The following is a 23,811-nucleotide window of genomic DNA, read 5'->3' as shown; positions in this document are numbered from 1 at the left end:
TATGACTCTTGCTTCATCTCTTCAAACCTTATCGTGTATCGAAAACTCTTTTCATTCTTTGTCCGTAGAATTTCCAAAGTTGTGGTTGACAATACGAACAATTGCGTACTCACTGCTTCTCCTACTGCTTGATTAATGTAGCGTAGATATTGTGAGCTTAAAATGACCAGAAATTGTCGCTAGTAGTGGTGCCCTTACTAAGTAATCGCACGCAGATCTGTCGCTTTCCTGTAGTTAATAGCTTTTTTCTAGAAAGCTGGATCAAGTTGTTCTCCCTCATCTAGTGAGTAGTTGTTCAAAAATGAGTGTCCTAGTTCCGGAAGTTTTAAAAAGTTATTAAAATAAGCAATCAGAATCTTAAAAAGTATATGAAAATTCACTGTGGAAGGAGAAGAGTTCGTTTTCTTTTTCACAAGCTTATCTTTCCTTGCAGAATATGAAAAAAGCATCAAAATCCAAGATCTAAGAGCTGGCTGCAAAATTAAGGCGCAAACATGTAGAAGTGGACGAGAAGAGTAAATCAAATATCACAACTAGTTTCCGCGAACATAGACACTTATAAACAGAACCACTGAAAAATCTTGAAAGAAGGCGTGGGAAGGAAGAGGAAGGAAAGCACATCAGATCTGCAAATACGAGAAATAGGAGCAATCCTAGGGGAATAGCACCATGCTGAGATCTTACTAGTTCCAGAACAAATAACAACGAAATAGATGGATAGGCTCTCCGTACCTTCCGATCAGCAAATATACGCCCGTGTTTGGGGGTCCCAAAATTCAAGTCCACAAATCTGCGAAAGAATAAGTGCCAATAAAAACACCCCCATTGTTTTGCCGCGTTGCGCCGCATAATGAAGGATGGAGAAGCGATGAAAGAGAAACGCCATGAGAGAAGCTTTTCAGGTTTCTACGCGAAAGTCGCGAAGGAAATGCATTTACACTTTTGCAGCGCGCGTGATTGTTGCGTGGTTTTGCGAGGTTGCGCAGCATCAGCCGGCATCTGTTGCCGCGCAGAAAACAAACGCATCAGTTCCATTTTGCACGCGCCGCGTATCAAGAAAATCATAAACGCCTCCTCAGTACCGAACACCCGGTTTTGAACGCTACAAAGGAATGTGAGTGCTTGAATGGGCGCGGCGATCTAAGTATAAACGAAGCTTCACCTTACGTAAAAATGTCAAATTGTCATCAGGTCATGATTTCATGGATTTCGCGATTTCGGCCAAGTATGTTCTAGCTGGATACCCAGTTCATGTCTTTTCAATATGTTTGAATGTATCGTATCTAAATGCAGTTGTTTCGTGTTTTCACACCTAAATGAACATTTCTTTTGCCTGGGGAAAAAAGGTGATGTTAATGATAAGAATTAGCGGTAACTGACAATCGTTGTTGAATTTCTCAAAATACATTGTCTAGAAATATTTCCTGCTTTTAGCTTTTGCTAATTTCAATCTTTTTTCGCGTTAGTCCGTTTAACAGAACCTTTTTTTGCGCATGTAGTTAGGTTCCTACATGCGTACATGGTTTTGTTCTGCTTTGCGGTTTCTGGACTTTGTACAGTATGCATCAGTACAACATCTGAAAAGAAAACCGCAACAGCACTCAGCCGTCTTACACACGATTTTATGAGATGGGAAAAAAACGAATTCAAAAAAAGATGGAGAAAAACGTTTGTACGCCTTCACGGATTTCAGTATTCATTGCAGTGTTACTGATTGATAAGCATGAGTGTCCCTGCTTGCCCTGCCTCTCTTACATCCGCATGTTTCTAAACAAAACAGATCAAGGTCGGCTTCAAGCGAAGCCAGACGCTTCAATCGCTTCATATCCAGAATTCGTTGAAATTTCTCAGAATTTCCATTTCGTAAGCGCTTGCAGATTCCGCAGACGATGCGGGCAGATGGGCCGACGACCTTCTCGAGATCGTTTCAGAGCCGATGAACAAGACGTTAGATAGAATGAAGAAGTACAGCAGTTCCTCGGCGAATGTCGGTGAGTCCTCAGCCAGTCGTTTTTGAAGCTGACGCGCATAACTGCAGTACGGAAAACGCATGACTTTCTGGGATGAGAAATCACAGAATGATCTCCGGAAATACTCTAGTGGACAGCCTCAGAGTACGTACTCTCCATGGACTATTTGGCGCTTGCGCAGAACTTGCTCCCGCTACGTCTATGACCTATCAATTCGCCATTCCTACATGATTACGTTACTTCGTAAAAGCCTGACATTTTCTATTGATTGTTCAAACGAATCCTAGATCCTAGATGGAGTAGCGCTGCGGCATCCGTGATGTGATTGGAAAAATTGAAAAAGCTGTGTTTGCGTCTCTCCTTAACTTATTTGATTGATTTCTTACACAGCATAGAGCTGTGGGTTTCGGTGAGGAGATCTGTCATAAACAACGAATAACAACAACAGTAGCATAAACAATTTGAAAGCTAATAAATACTCGTGATGCAATTGTACCATCGTCTCTCTTAAGTTTCAAATTAGTCGCAAAGTTGTACTAGAGGACTGTAGTTTTGTTTGCGTGAATCTAAACAAATAAATGTGCGTAGATCGCGTGAGCGAGTACTGTTCGGTGAAGGATTAGTTTTGGTCAAATTCTAGCGCAGTTTCAATCTTTTCATTTTTTGGTGTCCGTAGAAAAGCAACAAGGATTCTAATTGTCGGAGTCTGAAGCCATTCATGATTGCTGCAAATTAATGCAATTTATTAATGCTTCAAATGCTATCTGTGATCAAGAAAGGGCGAAGTGAAAGAAAAAAGGGTGGGCGGCACTGCGTTACTCGAAACAAGCGACAAATATGAGTTTTGTGCAATTTTTTTCTTACATTTTGTCTTGGTCAAAGATCATGCTTGGAGCATTTTCATCATCTATGAGTAGGTTCGCATTCCAGCAATCAGAATCCTTGCCCTTCCTTCGCGAGCAGCACCCATGGGAATTTTGGAGTTGAATTTCTGAAGTTTTCGCGATTTTTGGGACTTGTACGCCATGAAAACACTGTACTTTATACAAATAACAGTAATTCACTTTCTCCACACGGTGGAAGCGCACGGGAAGGGCTGTCCGACAGCAGACGAGATCACCAGTTATCAGTAACACCGAAATCGATGCCAATCAGTTGATAAGTGCTGGACATAACAATTCCGGGGCCTTTTCTTTCACCTCTAAAAGATGCACATGAAAGTATCGTCAGTGTGAGTGGAGCATTCTAGGAAACCTAAATGGTAGAGCAATCGAACGTAAAGAAAACAGTGTTTTCTTTTTGGTTCAGTTGTTCTACTGAAACATAACACTACCAAAACTGAAAAAAAAAACTGCTCTACTGCAGAAAACCACTTTGATAATCCCAGTATTAATGTTTAATAATAATAAAAAATAACAATATTTGTGAAAATGCCTTTGGTTTAGAATCAACTTAGATATTCTCTACCGAAAACATTATTTTTTTACAAAGCGAAAAATTGGAACGAACATATACAGATAGCGCTGTCCATTTGGAATACATAGCCAAATGTGTGCAACAGAGTGACTGCGATGTCTGTTCCGTCGCTTAAAAAGAGCGTGCGCAGCAGCAGATGCGTCGCGGTCGCTCGGTTGAACTCGTTTGGCATCGATTGTAAGGTTGGCGTTAACCAGAACCTACGTCGGTGTAGAAAAATTTTGTGAATGTTGCTTTCAAATCAAACTGCTCTGAAGAGAATACAAAGAAAAGGGAAAGGAGGGAGGAAAAGAAGGAAGGAGAAGAGGGCGAGGAAGAGAGTAAGGGTGCGCGTGATATCCTTTGACAGAGAATCTCCTATTATTCATGCCATAGGACTTCGTACTCTTAGAAGATGGTTGCGTTTGTTCTACGAATTACACGGTTCTCTGCAACTTTGTTATTCACCAAGGGTGTTTTGTATAATCATAGTACTTTGTTATCTTGACTAGAACAGAGATTTACAACGTGCGTTCCGCAGCCTACGTAAGATTGCATGAAAGCAGATTGTATTCCGCAGCATGAAGTTCCATCGTCATTTACGTTAGCGACGATGTCAGATGACGTGTTTTCGACTTCTGTTCTGTTTGTTTAAACTTAGCTTTTCCAGAAGCTGGTCCATCGACATCACACGGGGATGCGAAAGAAATCGTCGAGGAAAAATATCACAGATCATATAAGGAGGTGTGTTCCTTCCACTTACGGTTCATATCAGAAACAGTAAGACTGTGCCGTTTTCGTTTCCAATAATAATAAGAAATACTATGATCGGGCTCAGATGGCTTGGCACCTGCGTGGAGCAGTCAGGGTAAAAATGGGGGTGGTAGCCACTTCTACGAAACAAACAATAAGATATGGAGAAAAGTAAACGGGATTTTAGTCTGGCACATCCCTCCAGAGATGCGGTCTTGTACTTCCGAGGTTGCATCTGTTTGTTTACTATTTTTGATAGAGAGAATTCCTCGGAAAATCCACCACCGACTGGAAATCAGTTTTATCTTGAGTACTGAATGTCGCGACGTTCCCGACGCCTTTGGACTTCGGGAACCCGAATCCTTTATGTGTCAGAAAATCGATGTTGTTCTCTGTAAAATTTGAGTTCCTGGGGATAGTGTCTTTGGGGAACCAAAAGATCCAGAAGCCACTTCCTCCAGCGTTGCTTGCAGCTTTATACATATTATAAATAATTTCGAAACATTGTGAAATGCGTAAGCAACCACCATGCGCGAACAATGCGCGCAGGAAGGATTGAAAATTTTTCCGATTAATAGAATTTAAAAGAAATCCCTCTCCAACTAATTCATCGGATAAGAGGAAGCAGAAAGAGGGGAATTTCAAGAGTAACACCAGTATAAAACACCAGTAAGTGTATTCTAAGTGGATTTTCTACTTTCAGGAGCACTCCTCGGGAGGGCGATAGATTCGGTGCTAACGAGAGTGTTTGGTGAATTCGGTGCTATGTCTTTTTTTAATCATTTTTTTCCTTCACTTATTCAGATGTTCTCTTTACTGCCATACTCTCACATTCTTTGTTGAGTTTTTGTGTTCCTTTCATTCAAGTCCTGCCTTGCTTGTTCACTTTCACTATTTGTTTGGAACGATTTTTTTTGATCTTTGTTCACTCGTATTTCGTTCGAATACGGCAAGAAAGTCTTGATTTTTTGACTACTCAGATTTATTTTCTAGGAAGACATATCATAGATCCCATACATGTCGACTGCAGACGTGAAATTGCTCATTTATACATAATAAAGTGTTTTTGTACTGACTACTCGTGCTTTCTTGTCCGATTTCATGGATTGTTTTCTTTTCTGAGAGCGGCTTGAACGAAAGCGTCCAAGTCGCCTGTTCATAACTTCCTCTGAAGTTCTCTAAAGAGTTCTGACTAGATGAGTTTAAGAATCCGTGAATATTTTAAATACTTTGAGTTAAATCCATTCGCTCTTGAACTTTCTTATACAAGGGGCTTACGGTCTAACTACTGGGTCGAGAATTAAGCTTTTTTTTCAAAGGAAAAGTGCAAAAATGTAAATTAAAATATAAATATTTCCGAAATGTTATACACCATTCAGCAGAGAATTTTTCATTCTACAAGGTAGCAACACTGTGGTTTCTACCAATTTTTTCAGGCAATTAAAACGGGGCCCCATGTTCAACAAAGTGAAACATTTTCGACAAAACCAAAAAAAAAGAAAACATAGAAAAAAACCAATGTGAAGCATCAGAAAACTTATTTGGCGAAAAGAAGAACAACGATGGAGATTATGTTATTGATTGGTTGTGGGCTCATTGCTTAGAAGAAATGGAAGGGAGAGGAACTAGATGAATTGTTTTGTGAACGACAGCTGATCGATCGATGTGTGATCAGCCTTCAAAGATTATAATTTTCCGAGGAAAACAGCACAAAGGATAGTTGGACTTTAGACTTACTGCGAACACACCAGTAGTGTGAGATTAGTCTTGTGTGAAATGCCCTTATAAGCTGGAACCAAGTTGTTGCACGGACCCTATAGCTTGAAAGCGTTTTGGAATTCCCATTTTTGAGACGCGAAGGCAAGTGGGCAGCGGCATTTCCAAGCGTTGATTCTTCTCCATACGCACTACCAAATGAAATCCAAAGAACCAGCATCGTCGAAATGCTCCGATTTGCCTTTGCTCCACACGGTTTTAGCAAAAATAGTAGTCAACGAAATTGAAAAATCAGAATGCAGCCACCTTGTAGAGCGAATAAGTCTCAATCGAAGTGTATGTGATATTCTTAAAATAGTTTCTATTCCTGGATGCTTTTTTCACGTAAAAAAAACCCTCACGACTTATCTCCTATGACAAATGCCGCATAGATCTAGAATATGTCTGAAAAAATTCACCTAATTATTAACTCCACTTCTGAGTTAGAGCAAAGAAGCTGCGATAAGTGCGCTATCTCAATCTGCTTTGGTTGTGTACTACTTTCTTAAGCCGAACCAAGATTGTTATTGATCTTTATTCTGGCTAACGTTTCGACCAGAATAAAGATCAATAACAATCTTGGTTCAGCTTAAGAAAGTAGTACACAATCAAACTCTACGATGCCAAGATTCAAAGAAGGTCGAACTTGGAACTTACTCAATCTGCTTTGTCCGGCGTTCGCAGAATTCGCAGAATTCACGTTCTAGTCAGGTTGCTCTTTTACTGCTTGAAATACAAACCTATCGAAACGGACACGACCATCGCCGAGCGTGGTTGAGTTAGCGCGGTTCAGAGTGAACCTTTCTTCGTAAGACACTGAGGGTCTGCTTTGAGCCCTCGGATGATACTTGTTTTCTCCAAGGATGAAGAGGAGTCTGGAAGAAGACGTATGGAAGCTCTTCTTAATTATTTATTACCAGTTCTGAAGTCCTGCTATAGCCAGAATTCTTGCGGTTCTCGCTTCGCTTCTCTTCACTGATCACAAGAAATTAGAAGAACTCGGACTTTCTGTAAATTTTTGCTACAGATTTAAATTCTCTTCCAGACAACGTTTTTTTCGTTAATTTTTTTTTCGAGAAATTTAAGCATTGGTGAAGGATTACATATTTTTCTTCCTAGTGGGGTCGGTACTTCGTTGGCAGACTGTTCAAACTTAATTTCATGATTTTTGTTCCTACATTACCACTACAATTCAGAAAAAGTATTCGGAGTGCCAGATTTTCTCGTCCTCTTCTCCAACTGTTAGCATAGGGTGATGCACGAACAAGAAGTGAACGTCGTGCTGACAATGTTAAAGTTCTACGTCGGATGAAGTAAATTGCTTAGCTACTATTTAAAGACCTTTTGCATCTTTCTGGAGTTTTTCAGAAACAAGGAACATATCTGTTGTAGATGAGAAATTGTTGATAAATGAGACTAGGAATATGCTTCAAACACCTTTAGGGAGAAACTTGGTTCGGAGACGCCGAGAAATTCAGCCAAAGTGGGACAAGGAGTGATATTTTCGAAATCGGTGGCTATGTGTCTTTCCTGTTTTGAAGAAGTCGCTTGCTTTTGTTTCCGATAATTAATGCCGCGCAATTTACTTATATCTGAATATTATATCAAATATTTGAGGCGGAAGAAAAAACATTGTTTGGCCCTAGTGGGGGTCACGGCGATTAGCATTAGTGATTCCTGGTTTTTCTTTTCATCCACCTATTTTCAAGCTCCCATGGTTTCTGCGACTCTGATACATGCAATTTTTAGAATTGCGGTGAACCTAAATTTATATTTACTCCTTCAAACATTGAGGTGCATTAAACCTCACTGATGAACGTTGATCCTCATGATTCTACTCCATCGGATGATCCTGCACAAATCGCTTTTTAGTCAATAGATTCGCGCCACTTTTCTCTCTCCGAGTGGGAACCAGCAGAAATCCCAATCCTTACTTTTCTTAGATTACGGACTATCTGTCTGCATAAGATGTGTTGATTGGAGATGAGCATAACCGCTTTTGTTTCCGGGTTAAAGGAGTCGTCTGACTCGTAGAACACATCTGAAAAAGTCCCCCTCGCTCCACTTCCTTGAGCCCCGCATTTCCGGGTTGCAAAAAGTCAAATCGAAACATCTGCTCATCTCGTATTTAGCGAACAGGTGAAGTTTTGAGCTGCAAGAGAATTACTTTTATTCTTGAAACGACAGCAATGACCAGACCTTGCATTATTTGTTCAGACATTGCTAATTCTGACATTAGATGTTCAAAATGTCAACTATGTCTTTTGAAAATTGTGCATTCGAACATCTTTTCAAGATTCGCTTGAGTAACGGAAAAGATATGAACGTGGAGATTTTTACGATAGCTACTAATAGGTTGGTCCTAATAGGAAATTTTTGACAAATCGCACACATTTTCAAACAATTATAACTTTATTGTTCATAGACATCAATCAATAAAATAAGAGCAATCATGGTTCACTACGTATGTCCAACGCTTCACTGGACTATCAGTTTCAGAAATCCAGAGATATGAAGAAGAACCGTGAAATCTCACTTTCCAGCAATTTCCGAGCATCGAACTTCTAACTTCGTTTATGAAGTTTCAGTGCCAGAAACAAATGGCAATGAGGCAAGGGAAAAAGATCAAGGAACAGTAATGGTGGATGGGGTCATACCGTAATTACCATTAAAGCAACGCAACACGCAGTTAGTCTAAGAACAGTTTAGTGCTAGGAAGAAAAGCTGGGACAAAATCCAGCAATTGCTCTGGAAGTACACCCGAAAGACAGCGAATTCTAGTTATTAGACCGTCGAAACAGCTTACGATCGACCTTCGCAGGAAAACTGACGGATCAGTACAGACGCGAGATCAGTGCTAAAGAAGATAGTGTGCTCTAACCATGTATAGCAGTGGGTAACCTGTAACTACTATTTTTAAAGTTATCTGTCGAATTTAACTAATTAATTAACTCCTTTAATTACGATCCAGGGGTGCAAGAGGCAATCCCTCTCAGCATTGTGAAGGTTAGATATGAGTCCCCGTAATACGCTGCGCTTATCCGCTTGCATCGTAAAATCCTGACTGAGATTTTGATGGGCTGTCGTAGCAGCTTGCCCGAAGACCGAGGATGCGGTTTTTGCTCCCTAGGAATCAATACTAAAAAGGATACGTAGTTGGTTACCAAGTTGGACCCGACAGATGCGAAGAGGAGCAGAACAGGTGACGATTCCAGAACTGTCTTAAGGCTGACCGCTTCAAGAAAGACTGTGCAGTAATCCTATGTAGACTCTGTAGGTAAGGTGTTTTAATTCGAAGTATAGATGTGCCCTAAGGGTACGATTAAGGCCAGTTGCACTTAAAATCATTTATCACATTCAAGTAGTGGTTCTTGAAAATAAATTCTATTGTGGAGTTCATTTTTGGAAAGATGATGAGATGATGAATGACGAGATGAAGTTGATGAGAGCAGGAGTCTTCCGTAGGCGATGACAAGCGATGGTAAAATCTGTGGGCATGTCTCGCTTCAAAAGGTTCGCGCGCACGCAGCTTGTTCTCCTGTAACTCGTGACTTCGTGCTCGCCTCGATTCCAGTACACCTAAGCGACTAAATGCACTCCTCAAGGAATACGTCAGAGGGGCACATTTGAAGCGCCTCTGTGGTCGAACCGACCAAATCCGCCACGCAACTACTCAGGATCGTGAACAGTTATCCCATTCACCAACTGGCACGACTTCGGATAAATAAATCTCATTGAAGTCCCGAATGATCGTCATCATGTACTCTTCCAGAGCGTTATCGTAGATAGCGCCGTCTAAGCTTCTCTGAGCTCGACAAAATCTAAGCGTCAATCTTCGAATACTACGCTATCGGCGGTAATGCCGTTAATGCTACTTAAGCAGAGTTGCCGAATTATCTACGTTAACATGGAAGAAGTTTCTCGCAAAGGTTTCTACTGTGCGCAAGCAAATTATGTTGATTACTTACGCTCGACAATAAGCTGTTTATTCGTGCTCTCTGAACTCAATCTCCGGAATTGTCCACTAATCGTTTCTTCATGTGGGTTACTGTAACGATGAAGTTGTCGGGACCTATTTTTACGCTAAACGCGCCCTGTAAGGAATAGCTGAAAAACTGAAATTTTCAAGGAACTTTTACTTGTGCGACCATAGCGGGACTCGGGAGCTGCAAGCGCTGTGATTGGCTGGTTATCGCTGCGTTCCTACTGGATGTTGGGATAAGCGTACAACCAAGACACTAAGACGTGCTTAGCGAAAAGCAGGTCAGGGCGAAAGTCTTGCGAGTGTTCGTCACAGCACACGGGTCAAAAATTATTGCTCGCGAGATTGTTCCCCTTTCACTTGGTTTTTTGCTCCGCCATCGAAACGTGTTGGCGTCGGGATTCGCATCGTACTATCACTACAGCCTGACGGCTGCCAAGAACCTCTTGCAAGGTCTCAACGTGAAAGAAGATTCTCCTGCTTTTTAAGCCCGAAAGAACATGCTCTGCTTCCTTTTAAACGCTGCCAGCAGCGCCGGCAAAGTAACTTCAGAGATTCTTAATCGCAGTCGTAGTTCTGATTTTTTGAGGCACAAAACATATGCAAAGAGTGCAGTTCGTGTGTGCAGCCATCCAAATTCTACAAGAACATGAGTAGCCATTCAGACCGTTGGAATCCAGGTGTGTCGCAAATCCAGATTGCGCTCCATTAGCTGGAAAATAAGATTGAATGTGAGAGCTTCAAATAAATAATTAATAAAATAAGAATTAAATATGAGCCATCAGAAGGAACTGCTCCAAAATGTCCACACAAGAGGTTCTTTAGAGTTTCCCCTCTAGCAAAGTTTCGCAAAAACTGTCAAATGCTCCACTGCGAATACGCTGGATCTAACGAATTATTGATTCTGTTAATGCAACTCGTGTCGTCAATTTTTTTCAATCAACTTTTCATAAGTGTATTTTGGTTGCGTGTCGTCTTCACACTGTCTCCACACTCTATTTCTGGGAAGAATTAATAATTCTGCTTTGATCTATGTCTATCTTCCTGAAGCTTCATCCGAACTTCCTCTCTAGAATAGCGTTGAGGAGTTGACAAAATTTCTAACTCGATAGGTCATTTTTGTTACATTCGTACAAAGTGAATGACTCAAATGTTCATCTGAAGTTTCGTGCCATTCTAGGTGTGGTAGTGGTCACAGTGTCTCTACTCAATCCCCACTGCATCCGTTGTGTCCGTTGAATCGTTCCTGGTAACAGCATTTTTGTTTCAGCTGTCTGTTCTTGTTGTTGGTAGTTTTCATAAATTTTTCCAAATAGGAATGCACAGGAAGAATTACGTGCCTAAATTACGTGCTGCCTCTTACGCTTCTGCTTCTCTTACGACTCATTCGACCTACTCGTGTGTTAAACTGAAGGCAGGATTACTATCCGAAAAGTGCGTTTGTCGCGGTGAGAGGAAAACAGGTGGGATGTTTCCCTTCACTCCCCAGCACTCACTTTCACGAGTACCTCAAATGATGTTGACGCAGGAATAGAGAGAATGACAATAACCATGAAGGCAACTCGATTCTTCAAGTACTGCTGAACAGAACTCAATGGCACTTGTCATTTTTGAAATGAACAACTTTCTAGAGTTCCGTCAAAAAAATTCCGTGCAAGAGTTGTGCAAGAAATGAATGGAAGGAACATTCGTAAATAGAAATAAAAAATTCCCCTCTATTGCCTCACTGTTGGTTACTAAAGTATTGCCCGTGAGCTTCCATAGCACATATATTCCCTCCAGTAAAGTTCGTTAGTTTGGGGTAATTTACGCTCACCTGTTTTCCTGTGGTTTTTACATACATTCATACATTCTGTGACTTGTTCTGTTGTTGGATCAGTGGAGATCTCCCGGAGGCGCGCTCAATTATCAAAAGAATGTTTTTTTTTAATCCAAAGAGACCTCGAAGATGTTCTTGCGAACAAGTTCGATTGAATGAAAAGTGAAAGGAAACGTATGGACGTCGAAAACAGAGGAGACACCTTCCACAGTACTTCTATCAAGAGTTGTTGACATTTTTCACTGCTTTTCCTCCTAAATTTCGTTCCAGGAATCAAAAGATGTCGCATAACAAGTTTTATCAACGTCGATACACAGTTTGATCCATTAATGTGCTGTGCCCGCTAATTAATCTGTTTCATCCACATTTACAGGACGAACCCCGCTCATTTTAACTCCAACAATTGGACAGCCATGAGGGCGGTGATGGGGTTCCTCGGTCACTCGCTGGCACTACTTTGAGTCAGCGACACGCACTCTTCAGTCGCTGTCATGTGCTTTCTAACTCTTTGCTCGGAGTGAAAACAACTGAGGTGGAGGGGTGAGAAATCGAAGCGGCAACATTTGCTTAGCATGCGTCAGACTGATAGGTACGTAGGGACTGGTCCATATGAAGTGTAACGGGCTTGAAAATCCATTTTCGTTCATTTTTTTTGCTTTCTTTTGCTTTGCTGTGGTTATTCGTCTTCCTCATATATTTAGTCTTACTCTGGCCAGCCTTATGCTCTGTTTCTAGATAAAGAATCTAAAGATATAGAATAGAAAGAGAGGATCTTATGTGGAATTTTTTGACTATTGGATAAAAAAATACTTCTTATTTGGATTGATTGGTGCAAAGTTGTAGGTGGTTTTCTGTCAAAATTCATGTGGCCACACTGTATATGACCTGTGCGGAACATGGATATCGCAGTTCGATCCTTTTCAAATCATTTCACTACGCTTTCGAAGAAGCTCTTAGTTGTATTTCTTGGTAGAGTTAGTCCCAGTAGAGTCACAACACACTGTAGTTAATTCTACCGAAGTTCCTCTTCATAGAATTAATCACACTGTTGTTTCACAACCCCACTTTCCTCAGATGCCATGTTCTGAGAAAGGAAACTGTGTGTCATCTTCAAATATGGCTTGTAAACATAATTTCAAAAAAGAGCAACAATTACGTTATTTAGAGAAGCGTTTGTGCAAACAAAACAAAAGGGCTTACAAATCAAACAATTCTGGTGATTTCCAGAAAAAAAAGCAAATAGAAAGAAAGAGAAAGTAATAACTGTGGTTTCAGGGACTGAGGTAGTGGTTTGGAGATTCTTGATCAGTTAACGTGGAGAAATTGTGGGGAGTATGCAAAGTTTAAAAAGACTTCGGTAAGGTGAAAAAAACTTGCAACAATCAGCGCAACTTGGACCATTGAAAATAAGTTAAAAAAAACAAAACAGTGGGGTTAGGAGATCATACATTAAGTAGCTATCCGCGTGATTCGCCCACTTGATTTGGCAGAGGGGATGGTTGCTCGACATCAGTAGTGGTTTGTCGTGTCTCGTGGAGGTCGTGTACTGACACATCGTAAGAATATCCATTCCTGATTCTGAGGTGACTTCAGGTGTAGTATTGGTATACGGGATCGTAGATTATTGAGAGATGGGTGACTCCGTCCATTTCTTCCTAATTGCCGTAAAAAACAGCTCGGAAGATACGGCATCGAGCGTTTGGGAGCGCTATTTTCCACAACGAGTTCGATTTTAGCGCGCTAGCCTTGTGCACGCGCCGCATCTTCCGGGCCGTTTTTTTACGGCAATTAGGAAGAGATGGACGGAATCACCCTCCTCTCCATAATCTACGACCCCGTATAGGAACTCTCCATCTGAAATCCGTACCACCCCAGATTCGTGAGGTGAGTCCTTTGAAGGACTTTACGGAGAAGTTTGAAAATCGTGTACAAAGAAATATTAGGTATGTGATATGTCGAGAAATGTATTGATGTTAAACAACAGCTAACGTTTCGACGTTATCGCCTTCGCCAGAGCCTGGAAAATCAAAGCCATTAGTGATTTATCCTCTCAAGCGCCTCACCACCTTACAGAAGCATCCAAACGGTAGGCAAACTCAAACAGCAACACATTGGCTAGTGCTTACCTCATTAGCTAGACTTGGTAACGCAACAGACCACCGCGTGCTACAACAACGAGTCACAAAGGTTTTAGATAGGGACCTCACGGCCCGCCCTGTAGATCAAAACCCGCATAGGTCTTGTGATAGCAATGCACCCATCTTTCTTGTTCATTTTTTGACATTTGGCGGTTATCCAAAATGCCTCTAGTGTTCTGCGTGCTGTGATCTCGGACTCATACGATAATATACTAACTTCTACTTCTAATTCGGAGTTTGGATGACATATTCTACGGTGCGCTACGAATGGGTTAAAGATTTTAGATTTAGCGAGTCCATCTAGATGCTATTTTACCCTAATACACAGTGGACGTCCCGTTTCCCCTATATAATAGTCACCGCACAATATGCACGTGATACGATAAACTACTCCTGATACCATGCAATCACCCGCTCTGCCAAAGGGGCAAACCACCCTGGGAGTTGTGCAGAGTCGATCGTACGCACGGTTACGTACCAGCTGACCCTTGAGGTTAGCTGGAGGTATATCCACAACCCTCACGTCATTCTCTACATCCGTTTTCCGTAGATACCGCTCACCTCATATAATCAGATATATAAGGTAAACAGAAAGGGATCTTTTCTGGGCTATCCACTGCGTTGGATCTTCGAGAGGGATGTCGTGCTTGTCGGGTAGCACCATCTCCAGTTGGGTACCCATTGGATATTGCCACTTTGTGGGCCAGATTTACAGAGCATATTTTTTCATGGCTACTCAATGAGATGATAGCTTCCCTTTGGGTTCCGGAGAGCAGTCACCCTCGTTTTGCAACTGGCGAAGTCTCGACGGGCATAGCGGATGCTTTTCCCCGCCTCTGCAGCTTCAGCCAGCACTTCTGCTCTTCTCTCTTTAAGGTCTTCCTTTATCGCCTCTCTGCAAAGCCTAGCGAGCTCGGACGTGAGTTCTTGGTTCCCTGCGGCTCGTGCTGCTCCACGCTGGCGTATCAGCTCAAGAGTTTCAAGAGACAGGCGCCTCTTGGTGGTTTTAAAACTCTCAGCCTTCTTCGCGCAGTCGTGAAGGTGTTCAACAAGCCGGTCATATTCCTCGTCAATGTTGTCCATTGCGGAATCTTCCCAAAAGCCGGCTAGCGTAGCGAAGAGATCCCAGTTGATGGTAGTCCTGGGATTTCTCTCTCTGAACTTGGCGGCTTTCTCTGCTCTCCTTGTGAAGGAAAATCTTCCTCGGAGGAGGCGATGGTCTGATCCCGTATAGAACTTTGGTACAACACCGACGTCCGTCAGGCAGAACCTTTTATTGACGATGATGTGGTCTATTTCATTACGGTACCCTCCACCGGGTGACTCCCACGTCCAGCGTAGAGAGGAGGGCTTCTGGAATTGCGAGTTCCCATGGATGGTCTTAGTCGTCATGATGAACTCGGAGAGCCTCTCCCCCCATTGTCGGCCGTGGATCCCGATGCGAAGTTCCTCCGGCGTTCTTCTTGGGCCAACTTTGGCGTTGAAATCGCCAATTATGACCTTGTAGAAGGCATGATCTTCTCGGTAGAACTTCTCCAGCTCCATATAGAAAGCTTCGACTTCTTCTTCTTCGTAGCTTGATGTTGGAGCGTAAGCGACGAAGATAGTCAAAACTGGTGTTGGACCACATCTTCTCATCCGCAGACGTCCGATTCGGGTCGTAAGTTGTTCGAAAGAGTCGATGTTTTTTGCCATACTCGTGTTGACGAGGACGCCAACTCCACCAACACCTCTACTGTCGCATGTTCCTAAGAACAGTTCTTCTCCAGTTTCATATACAGCGTAGAGAGGGTGACGCCGTCTCGTCTCGGTCAGTCCGATGACGTCGTGCTTGATCCTCTTGGCTTGCATCATCAGATCTTCGATGGCCGCTTCCGATGCAAGCGTACGTGCGTTACAAGTACAGATCGCCATCCTAGTCCTTTTCCGTTTTGGTAGCCCACATGACTCCTGCAACCCCGTCCTACCTGGCGCTACCGTACCAAGCTTTCCTCCGGAATCAGGAGACTCTTTTCCATTACTCTGTTTTGCGTAAAAATTTTAGAACCCATGGGCAGGTTGCAAGCCTCTAGCCCCATGAGATTCTGGGAGAACTTCCGTTCTCCCGGAAACTCGTGGGACTTGAGTACTCATCAACACCCTGGCGAAGCTCTTTACACGTTATCTGTCGGAATGCAAGGTTCCTAAACAGTGGAAGACCAGCAAGACCGTTTTGTTGTATAAAAAGGGAGATCCACATGACATCGACAACTATCGTCCAATCTGCCTAGGATCCGTCATCTACAAGCTCTTTACAAGAGTGATCCTTAATAGGATTGAAAGTCTTGGATGAAGGACAGGCATGCGAGCAAGCAGGGTTTCGAAAAGGATTCAGCACCATTGAAGACCACATTCACACTGTTTCGAACCTCATCGAGGTATCACGAGAGTACAAGATGCCGCTCTGTCTCACCTTCATCGACTTAAAGAAGGCCTTCGACTCAGTTGAGACGGAAGCGGTCGTGGATGCCTTGGACAACCAAGGCGTCCCTACTCAGTACATAAAGGTACTTCGAGAGTTGTACAGTAACTTCACGACCGGAATTTCGCCATTCTACAAGAACATCATCATTGACGAGAAGAGGGGGCCAGAGTGATACATTTTCACCCAAAATATTCACAGCCACCCTCGAGAACGCAATGCGAAAGTTGGAATGGGAGGACATGGGAGTGAAGCTTGTTGGTCGGCAGCTACACCATTTGCGCTTTGCTGAGGACATCGTACTGATAACACCTAGCATCAGCCAAGCGGAACGAATTCTGATCGAATTCGACGAAACATGTGGATGCATCGGTCTTCAAGTGAATCTACAAAAGACGATGTTCATGCGGAACGGATGGGTCTCGGATGCCCCATTCACGCTCAACTGAACGAACATATCCAAATGCACCAGCTACGTTTATCTGGGTCGGGAATTGAACATGATGAACGACCTGACCCCAGAGCTGGGCCACCACCGTACTTCCTACTTTGACCTATGCTTCGGAAACCTGGGCATTTCGCAAGCAGGAAGAAGACGCGGTGAGCGTCATTGAACGCGCAATTGAGAGAGTGATGCTAGGAGTACCCCGTTTCACGCAAGTGAGGGACGGGATTCGAAGTTCTCTCCTACGTCAACGATCGAAGATTAGAGACGCCGCCGCGTTTGCCAAGGAAAGTAAAATAAGGTGGGCCGGACACGTGATGCGCTTTGATGACAACCGTTGGACCAGAGCCATGAGCGACTGGGTTCCCGATATCAAGCGCACTACAGGAAGATCGCCGACCTGATGGTCAGATTTCTTCACGAAGTCCTTCAAAGAAAAATATGACGTTCTTCGTGTCCCACGCGAAAGGAGGAACCACTGGGCTACTCTGGCACGCGATCGGGACAAATGGAAGAATTAATGGAGCCCGCTCGACCAGTTCGAAGATCAACGGGAGTCAAGGTGATCAGGGTGACTCAATGAGACTCCTGCCGCCGTCCCGTACATGTTACCTATAATAGATTTTTTTTATTTTGCTGGGATGCGCTGAGAGATTGTGGATCAATTGTTCTTGCTACTGGGTTTTCGGTACCACTTAGTCTTCCATATTCCATTCCGCAAGTAGATGTGCACATCCAAGAAAGCGAACCAGTTGTCTATCGGTCTCTCCCTGGTGAACTTAATGTGCGGACACTGCTGGTTGAGAAGATTGAAGCACGTGTCTAGTTCTGCTCGTGTTGAGCAGACGACGCAACAGACATCTATGTAACGATAATACAGCAGTTGTTTGCGGCCTATTATAGGCTTTTCGGTCTTGACCATGAAAACAATGGCAGGAGCCTTTGTCTTATAGCTAGGCCTCTAAGTTGTCGGTAGTACTGTCCCGACCATCTGAAAATAGGGCAATTCAGGCATTCATTTATCAGTGTCATGATCTGGCTAATGCGCAATCCATACATGTTCAGTGAAGTTTGGCGCTACGTGAGCAGTTCGTAAACAGTGTGTATCGCTACATCGTTTGAAACGTTCGTATAGAGTGATGTAACGTCAAAGGTCTCTACTACACATTCACAATTAAAGGAGGTACTGCGAAGATGTTTTAGGAAGTTGCTAGAACTGCTGAGGTAGGCAGGGACGTGTCTGAGCAGCTGATTTAGGATTATCTTGAGCAGCCAGGAGATTCTATCTGTGGGGCCCCCGACGCCACTAATGATAGGTCTCACTTTAAAGTCAGGTGGATCGTTCGGAGCGGAGCCATTTTCAGAGAGCTTGTGAGTTTTGATTAGCGTGTATAGGACTGTACATGCGGGTAAGTCGTTCTTGAGACGCGTAATAAGGTTTTTTGGTAGCCCTGCTGTTCCAGCTGTTTCTACCCAAACCCTGTTTAGACGGCGATATTGCTTTCTAAACTCATTGGCGGAGATGGGACATATAAACTGTCATAGTCAAGATGCTGTCTCGTTATCGCCTTGTCCAGTTCACGTGATAGAACAACAAAATCGCCTCCCTTGTCACTAATGGAGACCTTGATCTCTCCAGATGTAATAAGATTGCGAATCTCACGTAGACCTCGGCGTTGTGCGACAGAGAGATTGAAATTTACGCATCTTTTCGAGAAACGCTCCAAAACGAAGTATACCGATGTTATTTGCTGTTGATGTTATTTGCTAGCCGACAATTTTCTGCTCCCTGTAGGCGCGTGAGAACGATAGCATTAGGAGTAGATCTCGAACCGTTTTTGTGCAAAGTGGCTTTCGATCCAACCCAGTTGCCAAGTGCCAGTTTGAACTGGTTAACCGAAGCATGCTTTTCGATACTGTACGTCGACGTTTTTTCTGTTCTAGACACCACTTCGTCAACGCGCGACCACGAAGCCCAAACATACAGGTGCAGGTCAGCTCGAAAAAAACATACTAACGTGGCTCTTGGACAATCGCGGAGCGATGGAGACCGGCCAATTAGGCCCACTGCTGCTTCCATTTTGGAAGCTCGCCCTCTAAGAACAGTTTTCCTTTAGGAAAGAATAGTTTTAGAATAGAATAATAGAATAGTTCAGGCTCTTCAGACTTTTAAATGCTGAGCTTTCACTGCACTTTACGACGTCCTGTGCATCTATTTCGTATTTGCACCCATTCGATACCGTTAGATGTCTGTCTGGACAGAGCGCTTTTGTTCACGTGCACGGTTCTCATTTTTTGCAGCGAGAACCTAGTTCTTAAAACAAATAACAATCCATAACGTTTGTACGTCTTAGTAAGCTTGAGAGTCAGAGAAGGAGATATACTTATGTGTAGTAGGGATTTGATCAAACTTGAGACAACGTAGTGTTTGCTTTTCGAAAACTTCGAGAACGTAGAGCTGGAAATCACTGCTATCGAAAAATCGGAATAAGAAATAATTAACAGGTGTTGTTTTGTGCACTGCAAAACAGTGCATTGATTAGATCAGCGCAGCTTCAGCGACTTTAGCGTCGAATTTCGACCATTCGAGTGAACGAATAATCCGAACGGAATAACAATAAAGCACAAGATGGATGCCCTAATGACGGTTTCTTCCTTCGGACATACTGCATTTAACGACCAGCGTTCTATTCACTTTCACCACAAATAAGAGGCACCCATAAATAATCAATTCTTTCAGTGGCAACGAAAAAAGCGAATTTACTAACATTTGATTTCAACTTTATTCGACTGTGTAATCTCCATCTTTATCTAGGACCTTTGCCATCTTGCTGGATTTCGATCCAATTCATAGAATTTCGTTTTCTTTGGAGAAAAGCTTAGGTGAGCTCACAATTCATCAGTATTTTTGAAATATTTATTTCTTAGAAAATCTTCCATCGATGAAAAATATGAAAATCAGATGGTGTTGTGTCTGGAGAATAGGGGGATGAGGAAAAATCTCCCAGTTTAGCCACCTTATTTTTCCTGCGTTGATCTTGCTGCGCGGTCTGGCATTATCTCTGCTGCGCGGCCTGCCTGCAAACCTTTCAAATTTCTTGAAGATTTGTTTGGACCAAGTTGACCTAGTATGTAGGCTGAAGAGTGTTTGTTATTTCCTGAACACTCAGTTTGGGGTCAGTTTCCACCAGTGATCCTGAGGTGCCATCATCAAACTCAAAAAAGGCGTCCACTTCGATCGCTATCATACAAATAAAAATAACCGTTGGGAAATTTTCCAAATTAGCGTTAGCACTTATTGACCTCCGTCCGTCTCCATATACATCACAAATCCTCTTTTTTGCAACCGTCCCATTAACACTCGATCGAAAATAAGATAGCATGCAATGACGGAAACGTTTTCCAGTCGGCTGATAGTCCGTCATTTTAGAAGGTGCGATGAAAAGGTTTGAATTTAATTGTCACAAGAGTCAAGGCGACGAGTTGTAATATTCCCATGTAAAATACGTCCTTATGCACTCACGCTCCGAGTTCGATGAGACAAGTATTCCATACTAGTAATGATTGATCACCTACGGGTACCCATGATGTGTACAATATTCTATACATAGCGTATACTTTAAGATTTGCCTATAAGAATTCTTCCTGCACTGAACGGGACTTCGCTTTTGACAGCAGCTCATAACTGAAGCAGGAAAAAAGCAGAGCGTGCCAAGGATAGGAGCGGAGAGGCGGAGACAGCGACAGAGGTTTACCTCAGGACTGGGAGACGAGGTTAGACGCGGGGTAGAACAGCGCTTACGGCATAACACCAAGCAACTTCTGTATTTTGCCAGAAGAGTATTCTCTAAAAAAGTGCATTCTCAAGGGAGGATGTAAGCGCTGGCTCCTTTTGAACATCACTCCTAAAGCACACCAGCCAGTGATTAACACGAATCTCTACCGGGCAAAATCCCACGAAGAGGAGTCATTTTATACCAGGTCACTTTCCTTAATATCATCGACGGCGACTTTCTTTCTTCAGCTGCAAATGGCGGTAGGAGTGCTAGGTGTGTACGCAGAAGGTCCGGTTGGACGAGATGCTGAGTCCACAGTTGGACGAGCTGAACCTGAACGATCAGGCTTTGTCTTTGTTTGGATTTACTGAGGTAAAGATTCCAGAGGTTTCAGAGGTAAGGAGTTAAAATATTTGACGCTCATCAATCCGTTCGGGGTTCGCCAACTCCTTCCACTTCATTTCTTCAACCAAAAGAATAATGGGTAGAGGGAAACAAATATTGTTTTAGAAAACCGTTTTTGCTTCTTTCTGGAACGTTCTAGAACCAACCATACATACATTATCAGTGTGATACGAACAGTACCACACTATCCACACTTGTGTATTTCTTCTGGATTCATCAACAAAACTGACATTTAATTTCTTTCGTGTTCATGTTAGTGAAAAATAAAGAGATCTTCAAAAGCTACAACTTTTATATACTAGTTACTGCAATAGTTGAATTTGACTCCGCTGTGAAAATAATGGGATAACACCCTGAACGCCTCATCAAATCCAAATGTTAGTTTCACTGGAAGTTTTCTGTAGGTTTTTCTTTGTTTTCACTGTGGGTCCCATTAATGCATCGAACGCGAGTGACCAGAGTGGTCGTTCATATGCAGCCGAGAATTCCTCAGAAGTCCTCTTTCTCCTCTTCTTGCAAAGATTCGGAGGAGAAGGAAAACTGCAAAAAGGTAGTCTAGAAAATGTTTTAACCGCACTCATACGGGCAGATTTCGGTTGCTGCCAATTTCCAGCCACGCTACCGATCAATCCTCTCCCACTTCATTTATGTTTAGCAAATGTCGTTTAAGCAATGGGTGCTTTCCGATAAATCTCAAGCGATTTTGACGTAGTAGAACGCGTTGGCTCACTCCAAGCGGAGTGATTAACTCTAAACACTTCATCCTTCACCCTTTTTATGCGACCACTTCTCCTTCTCTATATTGATAATTTCCTGATTTCATGGAGAGAAAGCCGCCGAAACATAATTTCTATCCATTTCAGGACTAGAATTCTTTAAACAGAGAGGTAGGCTCGTCTGAATAACTTTCTTTTCGGAGTTCTCCTTTCATTTCTTTCCTCTTAAACATATCATTATCGGTAAGAGTAAGTAGTAGTAAGAGGCTATGAGTGCGTCCTTATTCCACTGAGCAGGCTTCCAGAAATTTCTTCTCTTCTACGACTTTAAAATTTCATCATTTCTATGTCGATCAGTTTAAGACAGCATGCTACGAAATTGACGACGAGGTTGGGATCGCTATGGGACAATATGGAGTTCGGAATGTAAATTACGAGTGTGAGTCTTTTCAGGACGACTGGTGGTCACCCACGTACCAATAATCTGCCTCCCTTGTCCTATATTTTCCTGGAGTGATTTTCGTTAATTCGTTGATTTCGTTGTATGCTACCTTTGAAACAATTTTCCTATTCGGAGTCCCACAACTGCGGATTTGCGTTTTCGTATTAAAATCTTAGAGAACTCTGGAGTCCGGAATCCTGACGCAATCGTCGGTAGCAGCCATCGAAGAGGTGCAGAATCTAAAATCTGCTGCTTTCTCGGCAGTTCACAAGAGCTTCGATATGAACAGCAGCGAGAGCAGACTGGCGAGCAGGCGATGTTGCCAGCTGTCGAAGATAATTTACTCCGGAAGATCCGACATTCCAATCACGTGTAGTTAAGAGCCGATTGAAAAAAGTAGTGGGACTGTGACAATACCAATGTAAACAGTAACCCGTAGAATATAGAACAAAAATTACTGTCGCTACAATTTAGAATAGCAAACACAAAAGGGGTCTGATATTCGCGTGGACAGAAACTGGCCATGATGTCACCAGATACAGAAAAGGAGTTCGATAATAAAATAAGAAAGGAACTCGAACTTCGAACCTCTTCGTATTTTATTATCTTATTCCTCTTTTGCATGTTGTAATCTCTTTTATTGACTCTTATAATGATCAGAAAGAATGTGGAATCTCCCGATATGAAAAGAAGGCAGTTGCTGGTGTAGCTAAAGAGACACAGGCTCATCTTCTGGCCTGTTTGATCGAGGAGAAGAAGGAAAGAGAAGCAAAGCTGCCAAAAGTAGCACATGACGTGAAGCTTAGAAGGATCGACTCAGTTTGGGGAGGTGACAATGCGTGCTCTGCCTCTGAATTGACCACTGTGTCCGTATGAGGAACCATTGGTCGAGAACCGCTCTGGTTGAACCTGAATTGGAGAATTTGAAGACTGTGGAGGGCGACGAATGGGTTCCAACGAAAACTGGACGCTTCCAATGAGGTTTGAATTTGGCGATTTCACGTAAGTCTGGATTTTATCACCTTTGGCGAGCACATGTTGTTTCGAACACTGAAGAGTTGCGGCCAATTAAAGGCAGCGCGTCACGATTTTGATGTAGTGCAGAATCCAGAGCGAAAGCGTAGAGGTTCAGGTAGTACATTGCGGAAGTCAGCCTTGTTCCCTTCATCTTTCCCTAATCGTCGTAGTAACGGCGTGGGAGCCGTCTCAGGTCGTACCAACTACGTTAGAAGACGCCTCTATGTACACGTTCGTAACCCCTCAGCAGCCTAATTATTGAATACGTTGTTGAGAAGGTCTCTCTGTTCTTCGACCGCTCGCACGTGGATGCGTGCACGCGTGCACAAGTGCGGCGCATTGCGACTGAAATCGTCGTAAACGGCGTCTTCCACGCTGTTTTTTTTACAGTGACTAGGGAAAGATGGGCGGAGCGAGGCTGGATGCCGCAATCTACTACCTAAACCTCTACACTTTTCTTATGGGTTGCGCACCACATCATATTCGTGACCTACGGTTTTTAGGTAAGCGACCAATGTCCTCTCTTGCCCTGGAAAATACTTTAGCCCATTCGCTTTCGATCGGTTCAAGAGAAGTTTCTATTTGAAGCGGATGGACATATCCCCTCTTTCTTTCTTTCCCCCATAGTTAGTTAGCCCTGTCAGAGACCTGCCGAATAATAAGATTGCACCTCGAAA

General features: G+C 42.9%; 5 protein-coding genes across 8 annotated transcripts in view; 4 read left to right on the top strand and 1 right to left on the bottom strand.

Annotated features, from left to right (window-relative positions):
* RB195_010771 (uncharacterized protein) overlaps window positions 1-4,905 on the top strand; it is a gene marked incomplete at both ends in the record, with an annotated part of 41,352 nt that extends 36,447 nt beyond the window's left edge. For all 4 annotated transcript variants that reach the window (XM_064191913.1, XM_064191914.1, XM_064191912.1 and 1 more), the window contains 3 exons: window positions 1,878-1,991; window positions 4,096-4,169; window positions 4,882-4,905. In XM_064191913.1, the coding sequence (XP_064049493.1) occupies window positions 1,878-1,991; window positions 4,096-4,169; window positions 4,882-4,905 (212 nt within the window). The remainder of the gene's footprint in view (window positions 1-1,877; window positions 1,992-4,095; window positions 4,170-4,881) is intronic.
* A 9,699-nt stretch (window positions 4,906-14,604) lies between these two features.
* On the bottom strand, window positions 14,605-15,786 carry RB195_010770 (uncharacterized protein; the record flags this gene model as incomplete). Its single annotated transcript, XM_064191909.1, has 1 exon — window positions 14,605-15,786. The coding sequence occupies one exon, from the start codon at window positions 15,784-15,786 to the stop codon at window positions 14,605-14,607; it is 1,182 nt and encodes a 393-aa protein (XP_064049492.1).
* Window positions 15,787-15,921: 135 nt separating this feature from the next.
* RB195_010769 (uncharacterized protein) lies at window positions 15,922-16,508 on the top strand (the record flags this gene model as incomplete). The annotated part of the gene is made up of 2 exons (XM_064191908.1): window positions 15,922-16,051; window positions 16,186-16,508. 2 exons carry the CDS (start codon window positions 15,922-15,924, stop codon window positions 16,506-16,508), a joined length of 453 nt encoding a protein of 150 aa, XP_064049491.1.
* A 43-nt stretch (window positions 16,509-16,551) lies between these two features.
* On the top strand, window positions 16,552-16,782 carry RB195_010768 (uncharacterized protein; the record flags this gene model as incomplete). Its single annotated transcript, XM_064191907.1, has 1 exon — window positions 16,552-16,782. One exon carries the CDS (start codon window positions 16,552-16,554, stop codon window positions 16,780-16,782), a length of 231 nt encoding a protein of 76 aa, XP_064049490.1.
* Window positions 16,783-20,857: 4,075 nt separating this feature from the next.
* Window positions 20,858-22,993, top strand: RB195_010767 (uncharacterized protein; the record flags this gene model as incomplete). Its single annotated transcript, XM_064191906.1, has 2 exons — window positions 20,858-20,926; window positions 22,778-22,993. 2 exons carry the CDS (start codon window positions 20,858-20,860, stop codon window positions 22,991-22,993), a joined length of 285 nt encoding a protein of 94 aa, XP_064049489.1.
* Window positions 22,994-23,811: the final 818 nt, after the last annotated feature.

The sequence above is a fragment of the Necator americanus genome, chromosome III (genome assembly GCF_031761385.1).
Source record: "Necator americanus strain Aroian chromosome III, whole genome shotgun sequence".
NCBI classification, from domain to species: domain Eukaryota; kingdom Metazoa; phylum Nematoda; class Chromadorea; order Rhabditida; family Ancylostomatidae; genus Necator; species Necator americanus.
The sequence above is the reverse complement of the archived record's forward strand: the minus strand, read 5'-3'. Positions and strand labels throughout refer to the sequence as shown.